Source organism: Berghia stephanieae, chromosome 9 (assembly GCF_034508935.2).
Source record: "Berghia stephanieae isolate SIO BIC M18660-M18661 chromosome 9, UCSD_Bste_1.3, whole genome shotgun sequence".
Classification (NCBI taxonomy): domain Eukaryota; kingdom Metazoa; phylum Mollusca; class Gastropoda; order Nudibranchia; family Aeolidiidae; genus Berghia; species Berghia stephanieae.
In genome coordinates, this window is record NC_088368.1 from 36,089,076 (window position 1) to 36,115,480 (window position 26,405).

General features: G+C 36.1%; 1 protein-coding gene across 6 annotated transcripts in view; it reads right to left on the reverse strand.

Annotated features, from left to right (window-relative positions):
- The window catches only part of LOC144980141 (TPR and ankyrin repeat-containing protein 1-like), a 110,545-nt gene that overhangs the window by 4,099 nt on the left and 80,041 nt on the right, over window positions 1-26,405 (reverse strand). For all 6 annotated transcript variants that reach the window (XM_078927697.1, XM_078927695.1, XM_078927698.1 and 3 more), the window contains 19 exons: window positions 26,191-26,287; window positions 24,978-25,205; window positions 22,181-22,280; window positions 20,911-21,112; window positions 19,204-19,368; window positions 18,421-18,509; window positions 17,169-17,311; window positions 13,529-13,656; window positions 12,373-12,571; window positions 11,141-11,286; window positions 10,155-10,358; window positions 9,471-9,620; window positions 8,568-8,764; window positions 7,608-7,773; window positions 6,127-6,432; window positions 5,659-5,867; window positions 4,247-4,430; window positions 2,416-2,649; window positions 1,470-1,610 (listed from right to left, as the gene is read on the reverse strand). In XM_078927697.1, coding sequence (XP_078783823.1) covers window positions 1,470-1,610; window positions 2,416-2,649; window positions 4,247-4,430; window positions 5,659-5,867; window positions 6,127-6,432; window positions 7,608-7,773; window positions 8,568-8,764; window positions 9,471-9,620; window positions 10,155-10,358; window positions 11,141-11,286; window positions 12,373-12,571; window positions 13,529-13,656; window positions 17,169-17,311; window positions 18,421-18,509; window positions 19,204-19,368; window positions 20,911-21,112; window positions 22,181-22,280; window positions 24,978-25,205; window positions 26,191-26,287 — 3,288 coding nt within the window. The remainder of the gene's footprint in view (window positions 1-1,469; window positions 1,611-2,415; window positions 2,650-4,246; window positions 4,431-5,658; window positions 5,868-6,126; window positions 6,433-7,607; window positions 7,774-8,567; window positions 8,765-9,470; window positions 9,621-10,154; window positions 10,359-11,140; window positions 11,287-12,372; window positions 12,572-13,528; window positions 13,657-17,168; window positions 17,312-18,420; window positions 18,510-19,203; window positions 19,369-20,910; window positions 21,113-22,180; window positions 22,281-24,977; window positions 25,206-26,190; window positions 26,288-26,405) is intronic.

Genomic DNA, 26,405 nt, shown 5'->3' on the forward strand with positions numbered 1-26,405 from the left:
AACATGATTTTTTAAAAAAGGGTTTTAAGGAACTTGCAACACATTAAGGTCATGTCAGTGCCAGTAAAAAGGAAGAAAATGGGATAGTAAGAAGTTCCAGAATTACAATTAAAGAACTGACAAAAAGGTGACACTAAGGGGGAACTGGTTCAAATAGGAAACAGTTGTAGATTCCAAGAGCACATTATCCAAGTACTTAGTTTGAGATCACCTAAATGTCTCATCCAGACACAAACACAGGTCCCCACTAAGAGGAGCACACTCAAATATATACAAATCATATATATATATAGTGCATAACAGAAAGATGATTTTCAAGACAAAAAGTATAATCTCCCAAAACTATACACTTGATTGTTTCCCTTCCAGCTAGGGTATCCGGCAAGGCCAAGGACAAACCAAGTAATCTCATTCCAAGACAAAGACAGAAAGCATGTTGTAAAACAGATTTAGGGGGATAGAAGACACAGTAAAGTGCCTCCCTGCCCACTATGGAAGGTCAGGAACTCCACCCAAATGTCTTGAACAAACCTGGTATTCTGACTGTATGGATTACTTGAAGAAAATCAAGCTGTAAATCAATGAGATTAGAATAAGGACATGAAAGCTTACAATTCAATCCAAACATCAGATTTATAAGACAAAAAAAGCTAGAATTTTTAAATGGTTTGAGCTGATTCTTTATTCGAGGCCTATTTCACCCATGGAGGTCCCGTTAGCTCAGTTGGTAGAGTACTCGCTTCACAAGCAAAGGGACTGAGATCAATCCCGTGTGCAGTCAAGATCTTTTTTTCTGACCCCCTGTGATAGATCAGGTGGAAAGTACTTTGCAATAGAATGGCGTCCTATCCAAAGGGTAGCAAGCAATTGCTATTGTATGTTTCACGCTATAGAAATGGGTATTAACTCCGGCTCCATGGGCCTATGGCTCTGAAGGACCTTAAAAAAAGTTTCTGCCACATTAAATATAAAATATAGAAATATAAATTCATTTTTTTTAGGAGCTTTCAGGTTTTGTATTGTATGTTCATGCAGTCGATATTTTTTTGAAAGGATAGGTTAGGCACTTTAAAATAATACTATAGACTGCTAATTTTTTTCTTATATTGAGTGCTGATTTTTGGCATAGCATCTCCTACTCCCTACCTTGTGCGGCTATGTGGTCTTGTGGTATGACACTCACTTTTGGATCGGAAGGTCTTGGGTTCGAGCCTTGCTCGGCGCATAGTTGAGTCCTCGGAGAAGGCTCTTTACTCACATTCTCTCACCGTATTCAGGTGTAAAATGAGTACCTGGCCATTAAGAGTTGTCTCTGTCCGAAAAAATTGTAATATCGCCTAATAGGTGTCATGTCCCGTCTTTTACGTTCAATGTTGCTGTTGGCCAGGGAACCATTGTAAAGCATTTTGAGCATGTGTAGTGGATATTGCGCTATATAATAGCTCAAAATTTAAATTTAATTTATTTACCTTGCAGGCTTTCATCTTTTCCTCCAGCTGTTGCTGCCTTAGCTGAGCCTGTCTCTCCAGTTCCACTCTCTCCATTTCATCTATCTCCTCAAAGTCCTCTGTATCTCCGTGTTCTTCTACCTCCTCTTCTAAAGCTGAATTCTGCAAAGAAAAGAAAGGTTCATTTTTGTAATGATTAGAACAGAAAGTACAAACCAAGATTTTGTACAGCACTGCTCGCCTCTTTTCTATAAAAACATTTTAGTATTAGATAATTAAACAATGCAACATTCTTTTAAAAATCAATGTAATAAATAGGGCTTCAATAATTTCAATGACAAAAAAAGAAAAAAACCCAAACAAAATATTTATCCACATATGCTAACTTGAACTATTTAAAACACAAAGAGAACTACATACAAAAATTTTTAAATATCAGACCTCAGGCGATAAACATCCCCCCCCCCCCTCCCCCCCCCCCAAAAAAAAAACACAAAAAAAACCGACATAACAACAAAGAAACAAAAAAACTAATAAAAAATAAAAATCAACAAACAACCCAAAAAAACAAACAAAAAACAAAAACAAAACAAAGCGAACCCCCCCCCCCCCAAACAATTATGAATCCATTGATGTGAACAAATATTCATAAAAATCATTAAAATAAAATGCTTTAGAGTTGGTGGAGTGTCGTTCAATTTCATCACATGATAGATTTCCGAGTAAATTCAGTTCATTTTCAATAATTTTCCTCAAAAATTGGATAGAAAAAAAATTAGAATATTAAAAGAAAAAAATTAAATTTAAATTTGACCAAACATGGTCAACAAAAAACCCCCCAAAAAACACCAACTGAATATACCAATTCAATCTAAAAAAAAAAAAAAAGGAGGCAGGTATACCATGTTTACACACAAACTTAATTCAGGTATACCACGTTTACACACAAAAACTTAAATCAGCTTACATTGTAATTAAAATCTTCAATCTGTTGAGAATCTGGGGCCATTTTGCTCATCTCTATTTTCTCAAATGATCGTCTTTGCAGAGGTGGTGACATCTGGTCCTGCCAATAGCATTCCATCAAGGACTCACTCCTACTGACCTGCAGGTATTCTAAAATGAGACACCTCAGTTCACCATAGCCTTTCACTGACGGCAAGTTGGATATTAAATTGGCCAAAGGTTCGGGCATCTTTTCCTGAAAAACAAACATATTAAATTGTTTTCAAAAATTGTCGGAGGTCTTGATCGCTCAGTTGGCTGAGCACTCGATTCAAAGAAGCATTTGAGATTATTTTTTTTTTACACCCCCCCCCCCCCACCCCCACCCTGACCACCTAGTTGTTACTGGATTGCAGGGTCTGTCAATTTAGTGGAACTTATTTTTCCATAAAAGAGGCTCCTGTCAAAAACGGTGACAAGCAATTGTCCGTTTAATGCTATAGAAATCGAGATTAACTATGCTTCCTCCACCTTAAGACTAGGAAGGACTGGACTATAACCTTTCCTTGCCAGAGGTATTGGTATGAATATGACAAAAAATATTTTAAATAATAAAGCAGCACTAAAACTTGTTTTATTTAGTTTTTCTCAAAAGTAATTTTTACAACAAAAAAAGTCAAAAGTTAGAGATGAACAAAATTTGGTAATGGTGATGTATAAAGTGGATAGAGCAGTTTTTACATTATTTCATTGAACAAACTTTTAAACAAACTCGATCACCAATATTATTTATAGAAGGAATGAAGATGACGTCACACAGCTCTATATTATTGTTTTTAGACAGCCATTTTGGCGATTAGTTATGACAAGGTTATATCAGACTATAAACCTTCAAGGTTACACATTGTTTTGTGTGTTCATGTTATATCCAGATGGCAGATGATGTGAGTATTTGATCTAAATGCATAGCATCAATATGAGTTGGATCTAGAAAGTATGTCAGCATTTTGACTTTAGAATTTGTAATAAATTCTTATTTATCTTTGAGTCTGGTTTAATTTACTTTAAGTCTGATTTATTTTCTTAGCAATGTTTTCATCTATTGTGATAGTATGGTCAAGACTATAAATAGAATTTAAGCAAGTTTACAACACTTATCCATTTTGTTATGATCTCATCATAATTCAATTTATGACGAGATGTCAAAGTTATGCATACAATTGGTTTCTCTTAAATTTCAGGCAATACAAATATCAATCTTTAACTCCTTTTGATTAGATTTTTAAAAAATTGCCATTTCCCAAAAGCAATATACATTATATATACATTGTCGCCATAAATTTTTATCTTTATATTTATACATTTTTATGCATGCAATGTCTGTAAACGAATTTCCATTTTTTGGATGAATAAAGTATATTATTATTATTATTTGACGGGTATGTGGTTGAGTGGTATGACACTCGCTTTCAGATCAGAAGGTCCTGGGTTTGAGCCTCGCTTGGTGCATAGTTGAGTCCTTGGATAAGGCTTTTTACTCATACTCTCTCACTGTAATCAGGTTTAAAATGAGTACTTGGCCGTTAACAGCGTTATCTCTGTCGGAAAAAAAATGTAACGGCTAATGAAGAACTTTTGAAAGAACTCAAAACATTCTTAGCTCACGGAAAGATTTGAACATATAAGCCACAAGCTGTGTTGTGTCATATCATAAACAAGATCTAATTGTTTTTTAAGTGCTTTGAGGTTGTGATGAAAGGTACTATAGAAATGTGCTTCTTCTTATTATTATTATCATCATCATCATCTAAAGGCCACAAAGCTGCATGAAAGATTAGCAAGCTAAAACTCACCATAGTTCTTTCCTTGAATAATAAAGATTTAAGTAGACGGGTTCTGTTCTCCACCTGTACGTAACCATAACCAGAGTTGAGAAGAAGAACCAAGGCAAGAACTATGATTCTCTCTGCTGCTACATGGTCTTTCACATCTTCACTTACACAAAAAGTAGGCACGTAATCCAATAGACCAAATTTACTGTGAGGAAGCAAAATAGAATTTGGGATTAGAACTTACTGCATAAGGGCTGTGGCCATTAAAAAAAAAGTAATTTAAATCTAATTTGTGTAAGATAGACTCTGCCCAATCCTGACCTAAGTACAGTTCTATTTACACAGATGACCACTAGGATCTTTACTCACATTCTCTCTCTGTAATCAGGTGTAAATTGAATACCTGGCCATGAACAGCATTGTCTCTGTCTGAAAAAAATTGTAATATCACCTAATAGGCGTCATATCCCGTCTTACATGTTAAGTGTTGCTGTTGGCCAGGGACCCTTTGTAAAGCATGTTTAAGATACAATAAGATGAAGTTTATTTATCCATTCTGGAAATACACACATCCATGGGCCTAATGGATCTGAAGGACTACTTAGGAAAAAAAAAAAGGGGCTTTCTTAAGTAAATAAAGTTTGTTCAGTTTGGACAAATCCTCAGGTTGAAATGGTTTGACAAAGTGCCAAATTCTGACCTTTGGACAAGAACAAACCAAGAGCAAATGGATATCCAGGTCAGACGCAGAAAGTGGCGATGGGTTGGGCATACCCTGCGGAAAGAGCCCTGTAATATAACCAAGCAGGAACCCACAGGGCAAGAGGAAAAGAGGTCATCCAAAACAGACTTGGAGGAGAAGCCTTCACCAAGATTTGTGCTTCTCCAATCTTACCTGGAGTGAGACAATGGTCTGTGCCAAGGACAGAAGAAGATGGAAGAGTGCTGTTGAGGCCCTATGCTCCGGGAGCCAGGAGCCAAGAGGCATAAGTCAAGTAAGTAAAGTTTGGTTTTGAAGTCAACATTCAGGATCGTATTCACACCAAACATCATACCCAATTGAGATGCTCACAATTGAAGTTAATAAATTAAAACTTACAATACCTGAACTTCAAAAAGTAATCAACAAAATTACTATAACAGCTCCAAAAAAAAAAAGAACAAAATACCAAACACATAATGTGTTGGGCTCAAAAGCCATATCAAAAACAGCAAAAAAAAAAGTAAAAAATTATACACCACTTTAAATCCAGCTGGATTTAAAGTGCTGTATTAACATTTACAACTATATGTTACTAGCTGAAGTAGGGTTTTGAGTCCAAAACGTTCCTTATTTGATATTCTGTTCTTTCTTGTTTTTGAACTGTTATATTCATTTTTGTTCATTACTTTTTAAAGTTCACAGCTTCTAGCAATGTAGCGTTCACTTTTACCTGAATCTATTCTGTCCAACTAAGAAATTGATGATAAAATTTTGTCTCTCTAGGATTCTTTTCCCCAGAGTGTATAAATAAGACTTGTGTTTAACGATGTCAATCAGAATAGAACCAGGATGACTTTTCCTGCAGGCACCAACTACATCAAAGTGGTGGAAATAGGAGGCTGGTAGATAAAACACTGTCTCTTGGTCTTCTTGTCGTGACTGTGGAATAGAGGCGCAGCAATTTCAATTTCATATCTATTTATTTTCAAAAAATCTTTTTCAAGTTATCATAAAAGTAATATTTCAGTTTTATTTTATGATGATAATAATAATGATAACAGAAAATAAACAATAATGTTAATAATTATTATCAAATAATAGTAATAATAATACATAATAAAAATAAAAATAGTGTGGCTCAAACTCAGGAGCTTCCGATTCAAAAGCGAGTGTCATACCACAATGCCACAATGCTTACCTTTCCAACAAAACAGAAGGTGAGGGAGACGTAAAACTCCAACCAAAACAAAAGGTATTCAAGGGTAGGCATCATGCTGGGCTCTCCTCGGCTACCAAACACAGCCACCAGTTTAGTAAATTTAAAAATAGCTTCATAAGGATCTGGTGTAGACTTAGCAGTGCCGACTAGAAACAGAAAAGATGTGATGAATTTTCCCCCCAAAGACTCCACGACTGAGATCTGCTGCTCTTTGTTGTTCAGCACAATGATGGCATATTTGTGAGACTTTTTGGCCCATTGTTTGTTCAACCTCATTATATCTGTCTGAAAATGGAAAGAAAGAAAGAAAGAAAGTAATATAGAAGGAATGAAATTGACGTCACTCAGCTCTTTATTATTGTTTTTAGACAGTCAATTTGGCGATTATGTCCCACTAAGTTATATCGATCAGACTATAAAAGTTTAAGGCTACACAAGTTTTGTGTGTTGATACGCTATATCCGGCTGGTGGATGTTGTGAGTATTTTACCTAAACATACAACATCAATAGAACATTTTTATTCTTTTCCACTGTGAATAAATCACTGGATCTGTTGGTTTTTTGTTCTTCAATTTTTGACTACACAAATGTTAAGGGTTTGCCAAAAAAAAAAATAATGATCGAATTTTAATGGAGAATAGAAACAGAAGTAACAAAGTAGTCAAGAGAATCAACGGATACATTTAGAGAAACAAATGAATAATTATACTTGTAACTATGTCTTGTAAAGCGCCATCGAATACATTAGATGGAGATTGGCACTCTATAAATGTTTGTATATATCTATTATTAATTTGAGGCAAAAAAAGTCATCCCGGTTCTATTCTGACTGACATCGTTAAACACAAGTCTTTTTTATACACTATGGGGAAAAGACCTAGTTATGGTTATGCGTTTTCGAAGTGCTGCATGATTATTATTATTGAGTGGGAAATGAAAATGAAAATGAAAATAAATTGAAAATTACAATTACAATGGAGGTCTAATTTACGAGGTCCGTGATTTTGATCGGAACATCTTGATTGTTTAACAGAATGATGTGTTTAAAAAATTAATAATAGATATATACAAACATTTATAGAGTGCCAATCTCCATCTAATGTATTCGATGGCGCTTTAAAGACATAGTCGACTTGGGAATTCAATGTTATTAAGTTAAGAAAATTAAATGATACAAAATTGTAGATGATCTATGAAGTTATCCTGATACCAGTGGCAAATGAAGAATGTGATTTTGAATTAAGAAAACATTCTGTCTTCAGTCTAGAATTGAAGCACTCACTAGTATGGGAACTTCCGGTAAAGACTGAGAGAGAATTCCAGATTGACGGTGCCACAAAGAAAAATTAATTTTAAAAAGGTATTTTAAAAATATCATTGTAGAAGCCCATTTTTCAACTTTGTTGTATCAGACACCTAGGGCATACATTTACTATATAATTGTAATAAACAAACATACCTCTAAATCATGGGCTTTTTTCTCAGCATTGATGTCGAGTCCAAACAATGACTCGTACAAGCAAGCCTGAACCAACCAATCACTTTCCTTGGCCCTTTCTTTGATGAGGTCAGTGGACTCGCCACTCTCAATTCGGTCAGGGTGGTCCCATTTGTACAGAAGGTACCTGCCAGATAGAAGAGTCATGAAATTCTAATTACAAATGGATATAGTAAATAAAAAGTGAGTGCAATATTCTCTAAAGCGACGATATCTTATGATGTCGTGGCGGAAGGGCATAATTTTATTTGATGAAATGTTTTTAAGATTTTATCAGTTTTTTCTAGAGGTCTACTTTTTTTGTATAATGAGCTCTTTAAAAAGAATTATCCAATTGATAAGCTTGTTTCAAAATATTTAATTTCATGGTATTAGTCAAAATGAACTGCCATTTTGTTAAGCCTGTCTATTTGAGATTTCCAAAGCAATGAAGGCTCATTATTTTTAAAGTTTACAGTGATTTACGGAGTCAATTAGTTTGTGTAAAATCCCAACCATTTTGTTTTTACTTGACAATACTTGCAGTAAAGAAACTTAACTTTTTCAGCGGTGAGGCTATATTCGCATTTCCGTCACAAAATGGCTGACACCTGATTAAGGCAGCATGAGAATGACAAGCTAAGACAAAGCGACATTCGAATTCAGCGCAAAATCTCATTTAAAATACCCCCCTAGGGCCAATTGAATGTTCTGATGAAAGATGTGATACCATTGGTTCAATTCATACTACTTTTAAAAAAAAGTAGGATTGGATTACATTATTCTTTTTGCCTTTCAAGACCAGCCGCACCGTGCGACCATTGGCCAGGAGAACAGATTCTGCTCTGGCTGCACAGTGTGGCCAATGGCGCTGAAAGAGTTAGTCAAAATTCCACAAATCTTTTGCATCGTAAATGCATAAATCAAAACATCAAAAGTTACCTGGAAATCTGACGTTTGAGAATTTCAGAAGAGCGAACCCTTTTCAGCATCTTCATCACTAGTGGTGAGTCCAAGAGACACATCTTCTGGTTAACTGGAGGTAGGAAGTCCAACAAAGGAAGGACATTTTTGATTCCTCCAAATGGATCAGAGCTGAAGTATGCCATAATAGTCTGCTCCAATTCATTCAGCTCCACCTGGAGGAAGAGTGAAAAAAATATATTTTCTTTGGATAATTTAAAACTCAATTGATTGACCGAGAGTTGTATTATCTAAGATTTCAATATGACCAGTAATGTTCTTACTCATTGGTTTGATGTTCTTATTCATTGGTTTAATGTTCTTAATCATTAGTGTAATGTTCTTACTCATTGGTTTAATGTTCTTATTCATTGGTTTAATGTTTTTATTCATTGGTTTATTGTTCTTACTCATTGGTTTAATGTTCTTCTCATTGGTTTAATGTTCTTACTCATTGGTTTAATGTTCTTACTCATTGGTGTAATATTCTTACTCATTGGTGTAATGTTTTTATTCCTTGGTTTAACGTTCTTAATCATTGGTGTAATGTTCTTACTCATTGGTGTAATGTTCTTACTCATTGGTTTAACGTTCTTAATCATTGGTTTAATGTTCTTACTCATTGGTTTAATGTTCTTAATCATTGGTTTAATGTTCTTACTCATTGGTGTAATGTTCTTACTCATTGGTTTAATGTTCTTACTCATTGGTTTAATGTTCTTACTCATTGGTTTAATGATTCATTGATGATAGTATTCATAAATCACTTTGTATTTTTCTTATCAAAGGCATTTAAAGGATACAATACTATATTAAGTCTTTAGCTATGTTATGTTTTTGAAGCACTAGGCAGGTCTGTATTACTATAACTACTTGACTAACCCTTAGGCAGAGAGACTCCAGGTGATTCAATGCACTCGCATCGGACTGATAGTCGTATTCGTTTCTCGACAAGGTTCCCAAAGATTCCCCGACAGTGGCAGCCCAGGATGTTAGGTCGGCCACCAGGCTATTCCAAATCTCATCCACCACCTACAACAAAACATGAGGAAACTTAATATTAAAGCAAATACTTTATAGCTGTGGACTAATACTGTTTGACTCAAAAAGAAATAAAGCGGATTACAAAAAAAATAATGTAACTTTGACTTATTGACTTGTTCCCATCTCTCCTCGTGGAGAATTTCGCCACTCCTTAACAGTAATAGTAGAAACAAATACAAAATTTTAATTCAATAAACTACCTGCAGTTCGGGGACAACTCAATAGACTAAAAAGCCAGAGAAATACCTAGGCTTATATTATATTTCTGAGCCCTTTTACACTTTCAACAATCAGGACAAATTACTGGGAATGAAGATGTGTAGATTACAGAAATGCGAATTTAGAAATTTGTGTTTCCAATCACTGCTTTTCCAATGAAAATTAAAAACGTAAAATGTTGCATAGGTATAGTGGGGCAGTGGCTTGGGTGTGTGTGTGAGTGTGTATGTGGGGAGGATGCGGTTGTAAGTGAGGTAGTGGCTGCACTCTTAAAAGAAAAAGCAAAAATTTAAGTGATACTACCTCTGATTTTTCCTTGTGAATTTTCCTGGAGTCTTGCAAGTCCTGAAGTGAGAGGCTGCTAAGTCTTTTCCTGGATAATGGATAATGGTTGGGATTCCACGTCACCATGCCAGAGCCAGGGATGAAATCAAAGCCATAAAATGTCAAAAATGCCAGATGTCTGTCTTCTTCCTCCTTGGTTGGATTCCTCAGGATTTTCATCACCTGAAGAGCATTGAAAAAAGAGCATTTATTTCGGGCAATATCCACTACGTATAGATAGTATGCGCTTGGCTAAGAAGCTCATAACATTGCCATCCGGAAGTATAAAGGACCAACACACAAAACTATATGTGCTCAAAGCACTTTATTAGGGATTTCGAGCCAATAGCACCATTTAACATGTAAGACCTGATATGATGCCTGTGAGGCAATATTACCATTTTAGTTTTATTTTACGGACAGAAACGATGCTGTTAATGGCCAAGTACTCATTTTACACCTGAGTACGGTGAGAAAATGTGTGTAAAAAGACAAGGGCTCAACTATGCTCGTTCAGAGAAGCACTCGGAAGCCTTGACTTTCTGGTCCAAAGGCGACTGTCATACTATAGACCACATAACCACACACCATTCTGTATGCACTTCCAAATGATTGTGCTGCTTTGAGGTCTTTTGGTAACAACACTCGCCTAGGACCTGTATGTCTCTAGTCCAAGACCTGCTCTGAGCAGATCAAAGATGAGTTCTTGGAAAAGGCTCTCTACTCACATTCTCTCACAGCACTCGGGTATAAAAAGAGTACGTGGTCAGTAAATACCGTCTCTAAAAAAAATAAAAAATAATTGTAACAGTGCCTTAAAGGTGTCATGTTAAGTTTTGCTGTTGGCTTGGAACCCTTGTAAAGTGCTTTGAGCATTTTAGTGGATATTGCAGTTTATAAAAGCTAATTTGAAAAAATTGTCTCCGACACCATTTCCTAATTTTGAATTTAAAAAGACTCCATACCTGAGTTCCTTTCCGGATCATTCCCAGTCCTTTCTTGCACTCTGGCAGGTCAAGGGTTTTGAAAGGCTGCAAGGCAAATAACTCTTGGAAAGTCTCAATTTGACCTGCTACATTTGGCGGCTTAACATTCTGGAAAATGCGATGAGCTGATAATGGAAGAAACCAAAAGAGTAAAAAAAAACAATTAGACATTTAGAGCCAAAGTTTATCCGGAATACCTAGAGTGTTAAAATGACAATAGCAAATGCTTGGATAGGACACTAGTCTACTGCAAAGTACTTTCTGCCAGGTCTAGAAGTCACAGCTACTCAATCACTACTGGGTGGACAGGGAAGTCATGCAAGAATGCAACCGGTCCCTTTGCTTGTGAAATAGACTACTGTACTAGCTAGACTATAAGGATGCCTAGAAGAGAACCATGCAAGTAGACACAAGTTTTTTCTCTATGGTTTTCATGAAAGGCTTTGGACTTATATATGAAACTAGTTCCACACATATTCTGGGATACCAATAGTTGTTGTTAGCGCATTGACCATTATGCACTATAGTGCTATAGAAATGTAATTTCTTTTTCTCTTCTTCTTATTATTATTATCATTAACAAATACATTGGAACAGTGATTGATAAAAGGAGCAGTTATATCATTTAATCCTTCGACATGAAACTATCACATATTCTGGGATACAAATAGTTATTGTTGTTGTTAGCGCATTGGCCATTATGCACTATATAAATGTAATTTCTTCTTATTATTATCATTAACAAATATATTGGAACAGTGATTGATAAAAGGAGCAGTTATATCATTCAATCCTTCAAAGCCGGCTATGTAGTCTAGTGGTATGACACCCGCTTTCGAATCGGAAGGTCCTGGGTTCAAGCCTCACTCGGCGCATAGTTGAGTCCTTGGAGAAGGCTCTTTACTCACATTCTCTCACCGTACTCAGGTGTAAAATGAGTACCTGGCTGTTAACAGTGTTTTCTATGTCAGAAAAAAAAAATTGTAATATCACCTAATAGGTGCCATGTCCAGTCCTAAAGGTGAAATGTTGCTGTTGTAAAGCGTTTTGAGCACATTTAGTGGATATTGCGCTATAAAAAAGCTCAATTAAAAAAAAAAGTTTCCAAAAGCGGGACTGTTAAGCAAAATGCCAGAAACTTGGCAGCCCTGAAAATTCAATCTGTCCCGTGAAAAGTTTATGTAGTGAGTTCCAAATTCTAACAAACAAACCTTTATTGAGCAGGTCTTTACTCTTCTTCAGGCATCCTAATACCAGCAAAGCCTGTCCTTTGCCATTCTCATCCCCAGTCTCCTGGAACAGTTCCGAGGCCCTTCGTGCATTCTTCTCGCACTGCTGTAACGAATCACGGGTCTTCAACATCTTGTCCTCACAGTCCGATGGGAACATGGAGTCGTCAGGCGGCAAAAGCTGGACGGGACCAAAGTTCATCGAGATTATATTTCAAATAAATAAATAAAACAAAATTCCCTTTATTCATCCCCGAGGGAAAATTTGTCTTTAGGGTTAATTCCATAGGAAGACTCGAATAACCGAGGCATCAGCTGCAGTGCAGCGACATAATTTATCTAGGGTGAGGTGACTTGCTAGAGACCAGACAGCGCAACAGGCAGTCGAACTTGGTACCTTTCGGGTACGTAGCAAAACCACAACGCTGTACCACGCTTTCTCCTTTACCTCTTCCTCATTCTCACCCTCCTTCCACTTTTACTTCATTAAAAAAAACAGACTCATTCAAAGTGCATTACATAAATAAATAAATATATATATATATATATATATATATATATATATATATATATATATATATATATATATATATATATATATATATATATATATATATATAAATAAATAAATGAATAAATAAATGAACATATATACATATTGTAAATGAGGAAGTAAATAAATAAAAATGTAAATGGATGAATAAAGAAATGTCTTCTTAAATATCATTTATATAGTGTTATAGGGAGAGTGAAATTATAAGTTACTTCTTGGATAAGACTTGTCTATTGCAAATACTTTTTTCTAACTGACCCAGTTAACCAATTTTGGATGGTAGGTTGGGTAAAAACCAATTTGCACAGCTAACTTGAGTGAGGGTCGAGCGAGAGCTTTAACTCTCTCCTTACAAACTATTTTCAGGATTTTTTCCCCCGAAGTATAATCCTTACTGAACACAAAAATTAATTTTTTTCAACTCAAACTCAAAAGCAACAAGTCAATTCTAGATATAATTTGTTCAGTAAGACATAATTTAAAGGTTTTAAAGTTTATTAGCTCAGCTCTTAAAAAATACGATACAAGATGATACAATACAAATATATCACCACCATCATCATCATTACTAAAATAATGCCTCACCTGAATCTGAGCCATGGTGAGGTGTATGGTAGCCTCTGTGTGGACATGACGTCCTTTCCTGGCATACTCCAGGCTGTCTTGGAAATGGTTCTCCTCCAACATCAGTTTTGCCGCATCTTCTGTCCGACCTTAATAAAGAAACACACACACACACACAAAGGGTTTAGGTCTTTACCAGTATGCAGATAATGAATAATTTGCCCAGCTTTTGTGGTCTTGTGGGGGGGTCCCAATAGCTCAGTTGGTAGAGCACTAGCTTCACAAGCAAAAGGACCTGGGAACAATCCAGGCTGAAGTTGAGATTTTTTTTCTGATCCCCTGTCCCTGCGGTGATTGGATAGCTGGATTTTTAATTCTATTGGAAAGTACTTTGTGGGAGACTAGTGTCCTATCCAAAAGGGTAGCATGCAATTGCTATTATCCGTTTCACGCTAGAGAAACTGGGATAAGCTCCGGCTCCATAAACCTAATAGCTCTGAGGGATACTTTTTTTTTGTGGTCTTGTGGTATGACACTTGCCTTCAGACCGGGAGTTCCGCGGTTCGAGTCCCACTCAGAGCAAAGTTCAGTCCTTGAAAAATAACAAACAACTCTTTACTCACTGAGACCAGACTGGTCACAGTGTTCTCTCAAAAGAAAATAAATTATGATAGCGCCTCACAGTCTTTATGTTTGATTCTATTTCTTTTGGTCCGGGACCCCTTGTATGTAAAGCACTTTGAAAACGTTTAGTGGATATTAGTAGTATGGGTATAGTGCTAGTTTTTTTCCCTATCTCCCACACAAACTTTATATCTTCCCAGAGACTCACCAGGCTCACCGACTTATCACAACACATTTATTTTTTTCCCCAGAGCTCAACTAGCACTGTACCCATACTACTGATATTGCACTATTAAAAAGCTCAAATCTATCTTATTTTTGCTTTTTTTTTTTTTGGTGTATATGATAAACCATCTCAATTAAGTTATGGCTTAGTAGAAAAGACCAAAAGAAAAATAGCTAAAAAATATAAATACGAAAATTACGAACATGATCTAGTCACATTATTACTTGTCATTCTGATTTGGTTCATTAAAATAATGAGACATTAAGTTCTGCAAGTTCTTTAATTTTTGAAGTCCAATAGACAATTGTCATAAGTGAAACTTAAAGACTGTATATTAGATGCGTAAACATCACTCACGGCGTCTAAACTGCACTATAAATCTGACCGTTTAGTTTCCCGCTGTTCCGAGCACCGACGTAACCTCACCCGACAGGTAACCGGGGTCAACAGCGGTCAGCCGATATCAATTCCCAGAACGTAGATTTGACGTGCATTGGGTGATACCAATGGATGATTTCCGTACCAATTAACCTCACGATCTTCGTGACAATGCAATTCCCCCTAAAATGCAAAGAATTCTCGCAGACCTCCTCTTTCCATCGGTCCAATTTTTATTTCAATACCTCCAGTACTTATTCCACAAGCCGTGATTCAAATTCACCTATTTTTCTATAACATTTAAATAAAATTACTTGTAATTACCTCAGGATTATAAAAAAACGTTGCTATAAATTTCAAATTTTTTGGGTGTGATTCACAAGGCACAAGTTTTACTACAAAATGAGGTAAGTTTCATTTACTCTTCAGTTTTCATTATTTTGTAATGATTATTTTTCCGCGGTAGGTCAGGTAATAATGATATTGCTTCTTTAGCCTTGTTCTTGAAACGTAATATTTCGCTGCGGTTTTATTGTTAATTATTTATTTATTTTTGTTTTTTTTTTCAATGATGAGATAACTTGATTTTTAAATTGCATAATTTGAATTATCTTGCTAATGTTTAATTTTAAATGACATTGTGTGTTGGGCCTCAACTTAGCTCAACTGCTTGTTAGAATTTTCCTTCTCCCCCTTTCTTTCACCAAATTGTGTGAAGCATTTGGTTTTTCTTTTTCCAAATTTTATGTACGCTGTTATGTATGCATGGATATGAGAAGTAATACAGAGTGTTTTAAAACTCATTTTATTCATTAATTCACTATATCATTGCTTACATCGCTCAGTCAATTTTGAATTTTCTCTTACAGCATGGACCACACAATTGCAAGTCATAACCAAGCAGTGAATTCATTATGTAGGACATGTGGTATGATTTGTTTAACACAGAAATAGAAACGTGCCTGCAAGAAACCATTTAAATGTTCAAATTATTCTAATGACATTCTTTTAGTCTATGGGACTGACACGGCATTGGACAAGCAAGGAGCACACTCATAATTTATGTGTAAAAAGTACACATTATAAAGCACATTGATCACACGACTAATTAGCTTCTTTGTATTTTCTCATTGCCAAGACGCTAATAATAAATAAATCAACCTTGAAACGGGTTGCACTTGCATGTTTGATATTGACAGAGTAGAATTTAACAACAAACTCCGAAACGCAGGAGAGACTTTCAAATCTCATGCACGAGCCACTCACCCTCAGGGATGGTCCTATTGCTTCTGAATTGGACAGAATACCGCATTACACAACAGGCTTACCACAACAGGTCATTCATTGGCAACCACTGCCACAAATACTTACAAGAAAAAGTCTACACGCAACTCACACTTACACTTATCCAACAAACAAAGAACTGCACCCACGACCCACTCATCATTGACGACGCATGCAGTATTGGATTAATTTTCGACAATATAAACAAGGCCTATAGTCATGTGCACAACTTTATTTCACACACAAAATCGATCAAAGCAGACATAATCCAGTATATTCAAAGTGCAATAAAACATTACACGGATACATACAGAAAATATTTTCCAAACAAAATAATCCCAAAACAACACTTCCTTGAGTACCACTGCATACCACACATCACTCAATATAATTTTGGACTTAGACTTCTTGGAGAACACACAGAGACCTGTCACCAAACAACAGTAAAATTGGAAAGAAGAGCATCCGGCATTATCAATGATATGAATAAAATGCGATTTGTCATCAACGCAATGCAGTTAAAGACCAGCCCCAAACTACACTGACGAGTTTGAATGCTCGTAGCGGATATATTTTTGTTGAGGAAAAATAATATTTTTGTGAGGAGAAGTATTTACATCTTGTCTTTATAATACATAAAATTCAGACAAATCCATAGCAACGTTTTTTTTTCTCTAATTTTTGAAATGTTGCACCCACTATATTTTTTGTGTAATTTGTTACCGTTCTTTGATAACTTATATTGAGAAATCTAGTAATACTATGAAAAAATAAAAAACACACAGTAAAAGTAGAAAATATAAACTTTTATACCAAGTAGTGCTATTTCAACTCATTCAATATGGGTGTCTTACAGACAATAAAACAAAACATTGTTAAACTGAGCAAAACTGCAATCCCCGTTAGGTAAATTCCTCTCGGTGATTGACCGCTCACCGTGACCGGGTCAGCAGGTGTCAGGAACGGGATACCGTCTCAACTAAACTGTTGTCGTTGTGTACGCTGTGCACTAAATCATCATGAAATAAAACTCCAAGGAAAAACGAGATTTCATAATTCTAGTCAGTGGTTATCTAATCTAAAATTCTAAAAACTGGAGAAAAAAAATCCTAGGGAAAAACCAGAGTTGGCAGCTCTTGAAATACTTACCCAATTTGTCAAGAATGCAGGCAGCCCTTTCTGTGAACCCCTTGTCCATCAAGAAGTGATACTGGTCCTCAGGATCCTCTAGTCTGACTACAGTGTTAAACATCATGTCTTCTTCATCCTTTGTCAGGTATTCCTCTGCCAGTCTAGATTGACACACACACACACAAACACACACAAAAGAATGAAAAGAAGAAGAATTCCCTTTATTCATCCCAGAGGGGAAATTTTTCTCTAGGGTTTATTCCAAGGGAAGACTGGAAAAACCCAGGCGTCAGCTGCAGTGCAGCACCGCAAATTGAGCTAGGGCGAGGTGACTTGCTCAAGGCCACACAGTGCAGCGGCGAGTGATCGAACTGCTGAGCAACGCTGCCCCCAACAAAACACCAAGTATAAGCTTGTTTGAACATATTTAAGGGTTTCAAAGCACTACCGACCATTCCTGTCTGTCACCCCTTGTTTTCGGGTCTATTTAAGAGAAAGAGTGAGATAACCCAAGCATCAGCCGCAGTGCAGCACCACAAAAAAAAAAACAAACAAACAACAAAACAATAAAACAAGAACAAAAATAAGAGGGATCATTTTCTTCACTCCCCCCCCCCTCCAAAAAAACAAAAAAAAACAACAAAAAAACCCCCAGAAAAACAACAACAACGCAAACACCCCCCCCCCCCCCCCAAACAAACAAAAAGAACCCCCAAAAAACAAAACATAACCCTGACTGATGCAGTCTGATTGAGCATTACAGTCTACGTGTTTATAAAAATAAAGATAACAAAAAATGGTACTTTCCCATTAGTCTATAGGTCTCAAATATTACCCAGAAGCTTAATACTAGCAGGAAGGGATAAAAGAGTGAAGATGACTTTCATCATTAATTGGAGTAGGAATATCAAAAGTTTCTTCCTCCAATAAAAATTGAAATGTTGGCAACAAGGCTTATCACAGGTTCATCCTCTCTACCACTGTTATGGTCCAAGAGTGATATGTAATATTTCATCTCCGGAGAGATGATTTACAAGGAAAAAAATATCATCTCCCAAAACTAACTATATATTTGACTGTTTCCCTCTTAGCCAGGGTATCCAGCCAGGACAAAACGAAGTAATTTCATTCTAAGACAAAGACAGAAAGCAAGTTGGAAAACAGATATTATAGGGGACTAGAAGACACTGTAAGACATCCCTGCCCACTATGTGAGGTAAGGAACTCCACCCAGAATTCAAGAAGATATGAAATGGGAGAAGACACTCACAAGTACAACAAATATTTCTCGGAATGACAGTCTCGTGGTCTGAAATCGACGACTATTTGTGGCACAGCCTTGCTTTCCTGTTGGCATTCCTTGAAAAGACAAGAAAAAAACACACACACACACAAAAAACAATCAATACTAATAATAACAATAATGATGATAATAATAACAATAACAATAATAGTAGAGTTAGGAGTAGTATGTGTTGTAGTGGTGGTTGTAGTAGTAGTAGTAGTAGTAGGAGTAGTAGTAGTAGTAGTAGTAGTAGTAGTAGTAGTAGTAGTAGTAGTAGTAGTAGTAGTAGTAGTAGTAGTAGTAGTAGTAGTAGTAGTGTAGTAGTAGTAGTAGTAGTAGTAGTAGTAGTAGTAGTAGTAGTAGTAGTAGTGTAGTAGTAGTATGTAGTAGTATAGTAGTAGTATTGTAGTAGTAGTGTAGTAGTAGTAGTAGTAGTAGTATAGTAGTTAGTAGTACGTAGTAGTAGTATGGTAGTAGTAGTAGTAAGTAGTAGTAGTAGTAGTAGTAGTTAGTAGTAGTGAGTAAGTAGTTGAGTAGTAGTCAGTAGTAGTAGTAGTAGTAGTAGTAGTAGTAGTAATAGTAGTAGTAGTAGTAGTAGTAGTAGTAGTAGTAGTAGTTGTTGTAGTAGTTGTAGTAGTAGTAGTAGTAGTAGTTGTTGTGGTAGTAATAATAAAACTAACGATGGATGGAACTTTAAATCAATGAAATCAGTGAAAATAAATTGGGCAATGAAGCAAGAGGATAACTTTAGGATGAGAGATGTCATACCTTTATCAAGTTGTGGTATCGATGGAGACAGTCCAAAGCCCTTTCAAACTCCTTGCAATCCACGAGTACCGCAATGGCCAAGTCAAACATGCCACCACGTTCATAGCAGCGGCTTGAATCAATGAATTTTGACATGCGTTTGTACTGATCAGCTGCTCTTTTCATCTGTAAAAGAAGGAAAAAAATTATTAACGACTACTAGTATTTTTACAACAATAACAACAAATACTACTCCGTCTACTACAACTACTATAGCCAACACTACTTTACCACCACCACAACTACTACTCCTCCTCCTACAACTACTACTCCTAAAAAACCTATTAACAATAATGAGGATGATGACAATGGTGATGTCGATGATGATGATGATGATGATAATGATATATTAATAGCAGATCAGCCAACTTGGAAAAACTCCTCTGGGTGACAAAATGACATTCATTTCAGTGACAACCAAACGTAACCTATTAACGATAGATATGTAACAATATTATCGTATCATATAAGAGCTAATAGGTTCTAAAAACATTTAAATGCTCTGTGTAACTTTTATGCATAGATACAATTTATCAATTATATAATAATGTATTCAATGTCAATGAATTGATAATATAGAGAATTATCTATCTATTACATACATAAGTCTCATATTCAATATTGGTAGTATAATTTACTCTATTTACATTCATTTGGCATGTCCGACTTGTACATTTGAGAGTTTCAAAAATACTCGCAAGCAAGTGCTGTTCTGATAATAATGTCAAAATAATGGATTCTGACATCATTGTATCTGAGATAATGTAGACCGTTAACAGCATAATTCGTTCTATTACAACAGTCCATATTTTATGTATATGTACATCAGTATTTACATTATATACCCTCCACCATCACACGGCCAATTCAAAGACGAAATCCTATGTTTTTCCAGGCCTCATAGTTTATACATTTCTGTAAAATTGACTAAAGTTGTCATATCAAAATTGTTTATTTCAGGAAATATACATGATAATGTAACAAGGGTAGCATATTCATTGACATAATACCATTTCCTAAAATAATGTACAATGTATAGAGCTGGAGTATTAATTTGAACAGTGAAGTTTCAGACTCTGCCACAGAATGTCCCAGAGGTAATAATGATATTAGTGTTGATGACGATGATAATGATGATGATGACGATGATGAAGATGTACATACATACATACATACATACATACATACATACATACATATATACAGACAGACATATATACATACATTCACACATACACACTCACACACATATACATACATACATACATACATACATATAGGGAGAGAGATAGATAGATAGATAGATAGATAGATAGATAGATAGATAGATAGATAGATAGGTAGGTAGGTAGCTAGATAGAGCTTGTTATATTTTTCTTTATCATTATTCTTACCAAATCATTTTCCATACCCAGACGTAACCACAAAGAAATATTCGTAGAATTACGAAATCTTGGCTCCGATTTCAGAATTCATAAGCATCTCTAAGTTATTAAAACTTATTGAAAATGACAGTTGATGCCAGGCTACATGATTTTAAGGATTTTGAAGTGTTAGTCAATCGTTGTAAGAGTAAATTGTTGATTATTTAAGTTATCTATAGTGACTACAATTTTTATCCCCTAAAAATTATGAATTTTAAAATTTCAAGTCGGCAGGTCTGCATACCTCGCCATTTTTCTCCGAAGCCAGAGCAGCCAGGTTGTTCTCCTTGGCTCTGAGAAAGCAGGTGGAAGCATGGTGGAGATGGTCACACTGGACAAATACACTTCCTGCCTCCAGGTACAATGGCATTTGCTTTTGTAGGGAAGCCTTCTGGGCCAAGTGATGAGCAGATGCAAACTTCTCCATCTTGTGGTCTTGGGCCATACTGCAAGTATCAAAGAAAAAAGAAAAAAGGTTTTAGGGTTGTTCATGTAGGACTAGACACAACACCTTTTAGGCAATGCTACAATTTTTTTTCCAAAAGAGAAAAACACTGTTAACGACCAGATATTCATTTTACACCTGTGTATTGGAGAGAATGTGAGTAAGGACTCAACCATGTGTTGACCCTGGACCTTCCAGCTGGGTGGGTGTCATTTGACCAGACTTCATAGTCCCACAAAATACTTTGAAACTTCATATCTTGACTGCTTCCCTTTTATTTTTTTTGGACATTCCCCATAACAGCTCCGATACTAGCTACTTTGTTTGGGGGCAAGTGCTTACCTCTGAGCAATAGGGATACTAATTACAAAAACCCAAAACAAACTAGAATGAGTAATAGGGATTTTAATCTAAAACTTTTGAAATGGTTAACGATAAATTATGTTTTTAAAAAAAGGGTATTACAGCGCTTACAACACATTTAGGTCATATCAGTGCCAGTAAAAAGGAAGAAAATGGGATAGTAAAAAAGTTCTAGAATTAAAATGTAAGCACCCAAGAAAAAGTAAGACCAGGGGAATTGGTTCAAATATGGAACAGATGTAAGTTCAAAGAGCACACTATCAAAGTACTTAGTCTGAGATCACCTAAAAGTTTCATCCAGACACCAGCACAGGATTCCACTAAGAGAAATACACTCAAATGTTTATAAAAACAAAAAAAAATATGACAATCAGTACATAACAGAGAGATGATTTATAAGGAAAAAAAATATCATCTTCCAAAACTAACACTACATATTAGACTGTTTCCCTCTCAGCCAAGGACTCCTGCAAGGGCCAGAACAAAATAACATAATCCCATTCCAAGACAAAGACAGAAAGCAACTTGGAAGACAGATATAGGGGGATGGTAGACGCAGCAAGTGACCTTCTGCACCCTATAGGAGGTTAAAGGAGCCCACCAAGTAAAAAAAAGAGAAAGGCTATGCATTAGCAAACATAAACAAAGACAAACTTAACCCATCAGATTCACTCATGCAAATCACGTTTACAAAATCTGCACTCACTTGAAGCATTTTGCGGCGGGTTCGTACAATTTCCTTCTCATGAACATCTCAGCCTTGGCATACCATTCTTTGACAGTGGACCTCTTGGTGAATAAATGATCTACATGTGATAAAATTGAACATTGTGTAAAAATCTCACATCTCCTAAATTATAGTATAACAGGCAAATCTGAAGTGATTGCTGTTACTGTAGTTAGTCATGAACAAAAATTAATAAAACTGCTTTGGAAAAGAACAAAATGCCGAACTTAGAACATTGCGGGTTCAAAACCTTTTTTCAGCCAATAACAGAACTAATAAAAACATTACTTAAAATCCAGACAGATATTTGACAAGGCTGTCCGTAAGCAAATTGTAAAGTACTACTACTGTTGCAAATGCTGAAGAAGGGTTTTGGGCCCAAAACGTTCTGTGTTTAGTATTTTATTCTTTTTCTAAGCTGTCATATTAATTTTTCTTCATTACTTTTTTCAGTCCACAGCTTTTAGCAGCTTAGTGTCACTTTGACTAGTTTCTATAGTTCTACATTTTTTGCACTGCTTGGAACTCAGATCCTTTTAACAGCCATAAAAAGCAAGATGACAAAATAGTCAGAAAATCAAAATCAAGCTAGCAAAAATCAAAAGCTCCTGATAGCTCAGTTGGTAAAGCACTCACTCACACAATTGTAAAGGGACCTGGATTGATCCTTGAGATTTTTTTCTGACCCCCTGTCCATCCCAGCAGTGACTGGGTAGCTGGGTCTGTTAGATCTGGTGGAAAGTAATTTGCAAAGGACTAGAATGCTATCCAAAGGGTAGCAAGCAATTGCCGCTGTCTGTTTAATGCTAGACAAACCGGAATAAACATCAGATCATGTCTGTCGTATTCATTCAACACAAAGACTCGGAGACCAAATGTCATTTGCTTTTGGGAAATGACATTTTTATCTAAACAAAAGGATGTAAAGAGTGATAAATGTTTGACCTGAATTTTAAAACAAACCAATTGTTGTGTGCATAACCATAACAACATGTCACTGTAAAATGAATTGGGATCAGATCAGAACTGAGAGGATAAGTCTCCAATTTTCAATGGATTGTATTTGCAAAAGGCCCCGCCATGGGCCCATCACTGCAAATGTTCAGTTACAGTTCAATCAAAACAACGCTTTCACACGGTTTTGAAGAATTCCAAGCATTCGTTATGTCTGGACATCCAATCATTGGGAAAAAGCTGTGTTTGTATGAGTCTGTTCTTGTGTAAATGGTTGTATGTATTGTGATACCGAGGGCAGGGCGTACACCAACTTCACTTTCAACAACACTGAATCAATATCTCAAAAAATCTCAAACAAATTTAGAAACAACAACTGAAGAACTGATTTCAATAACACAAAGAAACATAAAATTGCTTCAGCTGTGATGACATTCAATAGCCAAGAAAAGAACACGACTTGCACTGGACAGAGATTTATGGAAACAAATTCCTAACTGGATACTAGAAACAGACTAACACACACATTCACGGCAAGCGTCCATAGAGACAGCGCAGCCATATTCATTGTGATGCCTTGTATCTACGTGTAGCGTAACCATCAGATTTGCTCTTTATGTAGTTTGGGATGATGATTGGTGTGTTTGGGTCGTTGATGGTTTTGTGTAGGCAATAATTTTGGATAAGTAGTGTAAACTTGTATAAATTTTATTTTTTTCACAGCCATGACCATACTATCACAATTGGTGGAAACATTGCTAAGAAAATGAACCAGATTTACAGATAAGGAAGAATTTAATTCAGATTTTTATGTCAAAATATTGACATGGTTTTTTGATCCAGCTTCTGGCACAGATTCTTATTCGTTTATCTTTTTAAAACCAAAATTAGAGGTGCCTAAATGAGCCAATAAAACGGAGAGCAAGATAAAGTGAGTATATGTGACTCATATATGAAGGAACAACGGTGTTCCCTTATATACGAGTCACATTTACTCACTTTATCTTTCTCTCCATATTTTAAAAAACTTGAGACAAAGCTTCCATCCTATGCTAATGCAAATCAATTCAATCAATAATTGTTCATCAGAAGAAATGTTTGAAAAGCATCGCAAGAGTTGGTTCTCTTCTGAATTAATGTGTTAATTTTCCTGTAAAATGCTCTGACCACTTCCTCATGATATGGTAGAGCGCTCAACAGCCTTTTATTGTTTTATTTGTATGTGTAAATTGATAGTATGTGTGCTATTTGATAAATTGTTACGAATGTTTTATGTTTGTCACAGTATTATTGCCAATGTAAAGTGCATAGAACATGACATCGTCATCATTTTTGAGTGGCTATGTGTTCTAGTGGTATGACACTTGCTTTCGGATCGGAAGCTCCTGGGTTCGAACCTCGCTCAGTGGACAGTTTGAGTCCTTGGAAAAGGCTCTTTACTCACATTCTCTCACCATACTCAGGTGTAAAATGAGTACTTGGATGTTAACAGCGTTGTCTCTGTTCGAAAAATTTGTAATATCGCCTAAAAGGCATCATGTCCCGTCCTACATGTTAAATGTTGCTGTTGCCCAGGGACCCCTTTTACAGCGCTTTGAGCATGCTTAGTGGATATTGCACGATATAAAAGCTCAATCTTTTGCCCTACAGAAATTCGATTCATTATTATTAATATACAATGTATTATTATTATTATTACTATTATCATATATTATTAATATTATTATTATTACTATTATTATATACTATTATTATTATTATATTATTATTATTATTATTATTATTATTATATTATTATTATTATTATTATTAATTAAATAACCTCCTAGTCCTTGGCCCTCATCCCCTAGCCCGACTGCCTTGACCAGTCGAAGAACTCTGAAATACTCAAAAACCGGGGCACTCTTGGCCTCGTCCTCGTCAAATATCCACACATTCACTCTGGCACGTGTCAGCGCTGTGTACAGATGCTTCAGCTCGGTGTTGAGGATTTTGTGCTGAATGGGATTAAAGGTCAAAGGGTGAGGCCTGCCTGGTTTGCGCAAAATTTCTGTTAGAGGAAGAAACAAAAAAGCAGCATAATACGTTGATAAACATGGCAAAGATGAACAATTTTATTTACTTTTTTCTTTTATATATTAATATGTTTATAGAGAAGGGGGAGGAAGATGATGCTCTGAACCGAGATGCATGGAGATGTGGCATTCATTATGGCAACCCTGCAAAAGCTGGAAGAAGAAGAAGAAGAGAGAAGAGGGTCCCGATAGCTCAGTTGGTAGAGCACTTAACTCTTTCAGTGATGAGGCTATATTCGCATTTCCGCCACAAAACGGCTGACACCTGATTGAGGCAGCTTAAGAATGACAAGCTAAGACAAAGCGACATTCAAATTCGGCACAAAATCTCAATTAAAATACCTCCCCTAGGGCCAATTGAATGTTCTGATGAAAGAAATGATACCATTGGTCCAATTTATAGTACTTTTGTAGAAAGTAGGATTGGATTACATTATTGTTTTTGCCTTTCAAGACTGGCTGCACCGTGCGCACATTGGCCCAATAGAACAGATTCTGCTCTGGCCGCACAGAGCGGCTAATGGCACTGAAAGAGTTAATTCATAAACACAAAGGGACTGAGATCAATCTCGGGTAAAGTTGAGATATTTTGTCCCCCCCCCCCCCCTGGCACAACGAACGTGATCTGCAGCCCTGACCAGAATTCAAACTAGTTAGGCAGAGTCTGCCATGTCATGTGGTCTAGTGGTATGACACTCACTTTCGGCTTGATTCGAGTCAAACTCTGAGAGATGCATAGTTGAGTCTTTGAAAAAGGCTCTTCACTCACATTACTTCACTGTACACAGGTATAAAATGAGTACCTGGAAGTTAAAAGCATTGTCATTGTCGGGGAAAAAAAATGTCATGATGTTAAGAGTTGCTGTTGGCTAGGGAGCTGTTGTAAAGAGCTTTGAACACGTTAAGTGTATATTGCCTAATCTAAATGCTCTAGTTATCCCTGATACTACAGACACTTACCAGCATCAAATTCTTCCAACCTCCCTTCTTCCCTTTTCCCATCTACCAACTCATTCAGAAAGTCTGTGACAACTCTCCATTCATTTGTCTTGGAAGCCTGTGGGAGGAAATATTTTTTAAGATGAATAAAGACATCAAAAACAACCCCCAAAACAAAACAAACCCAACAAACAAAAAACTCCCCCCCCCCCCCCCACATAAAAAAAAAAATTATT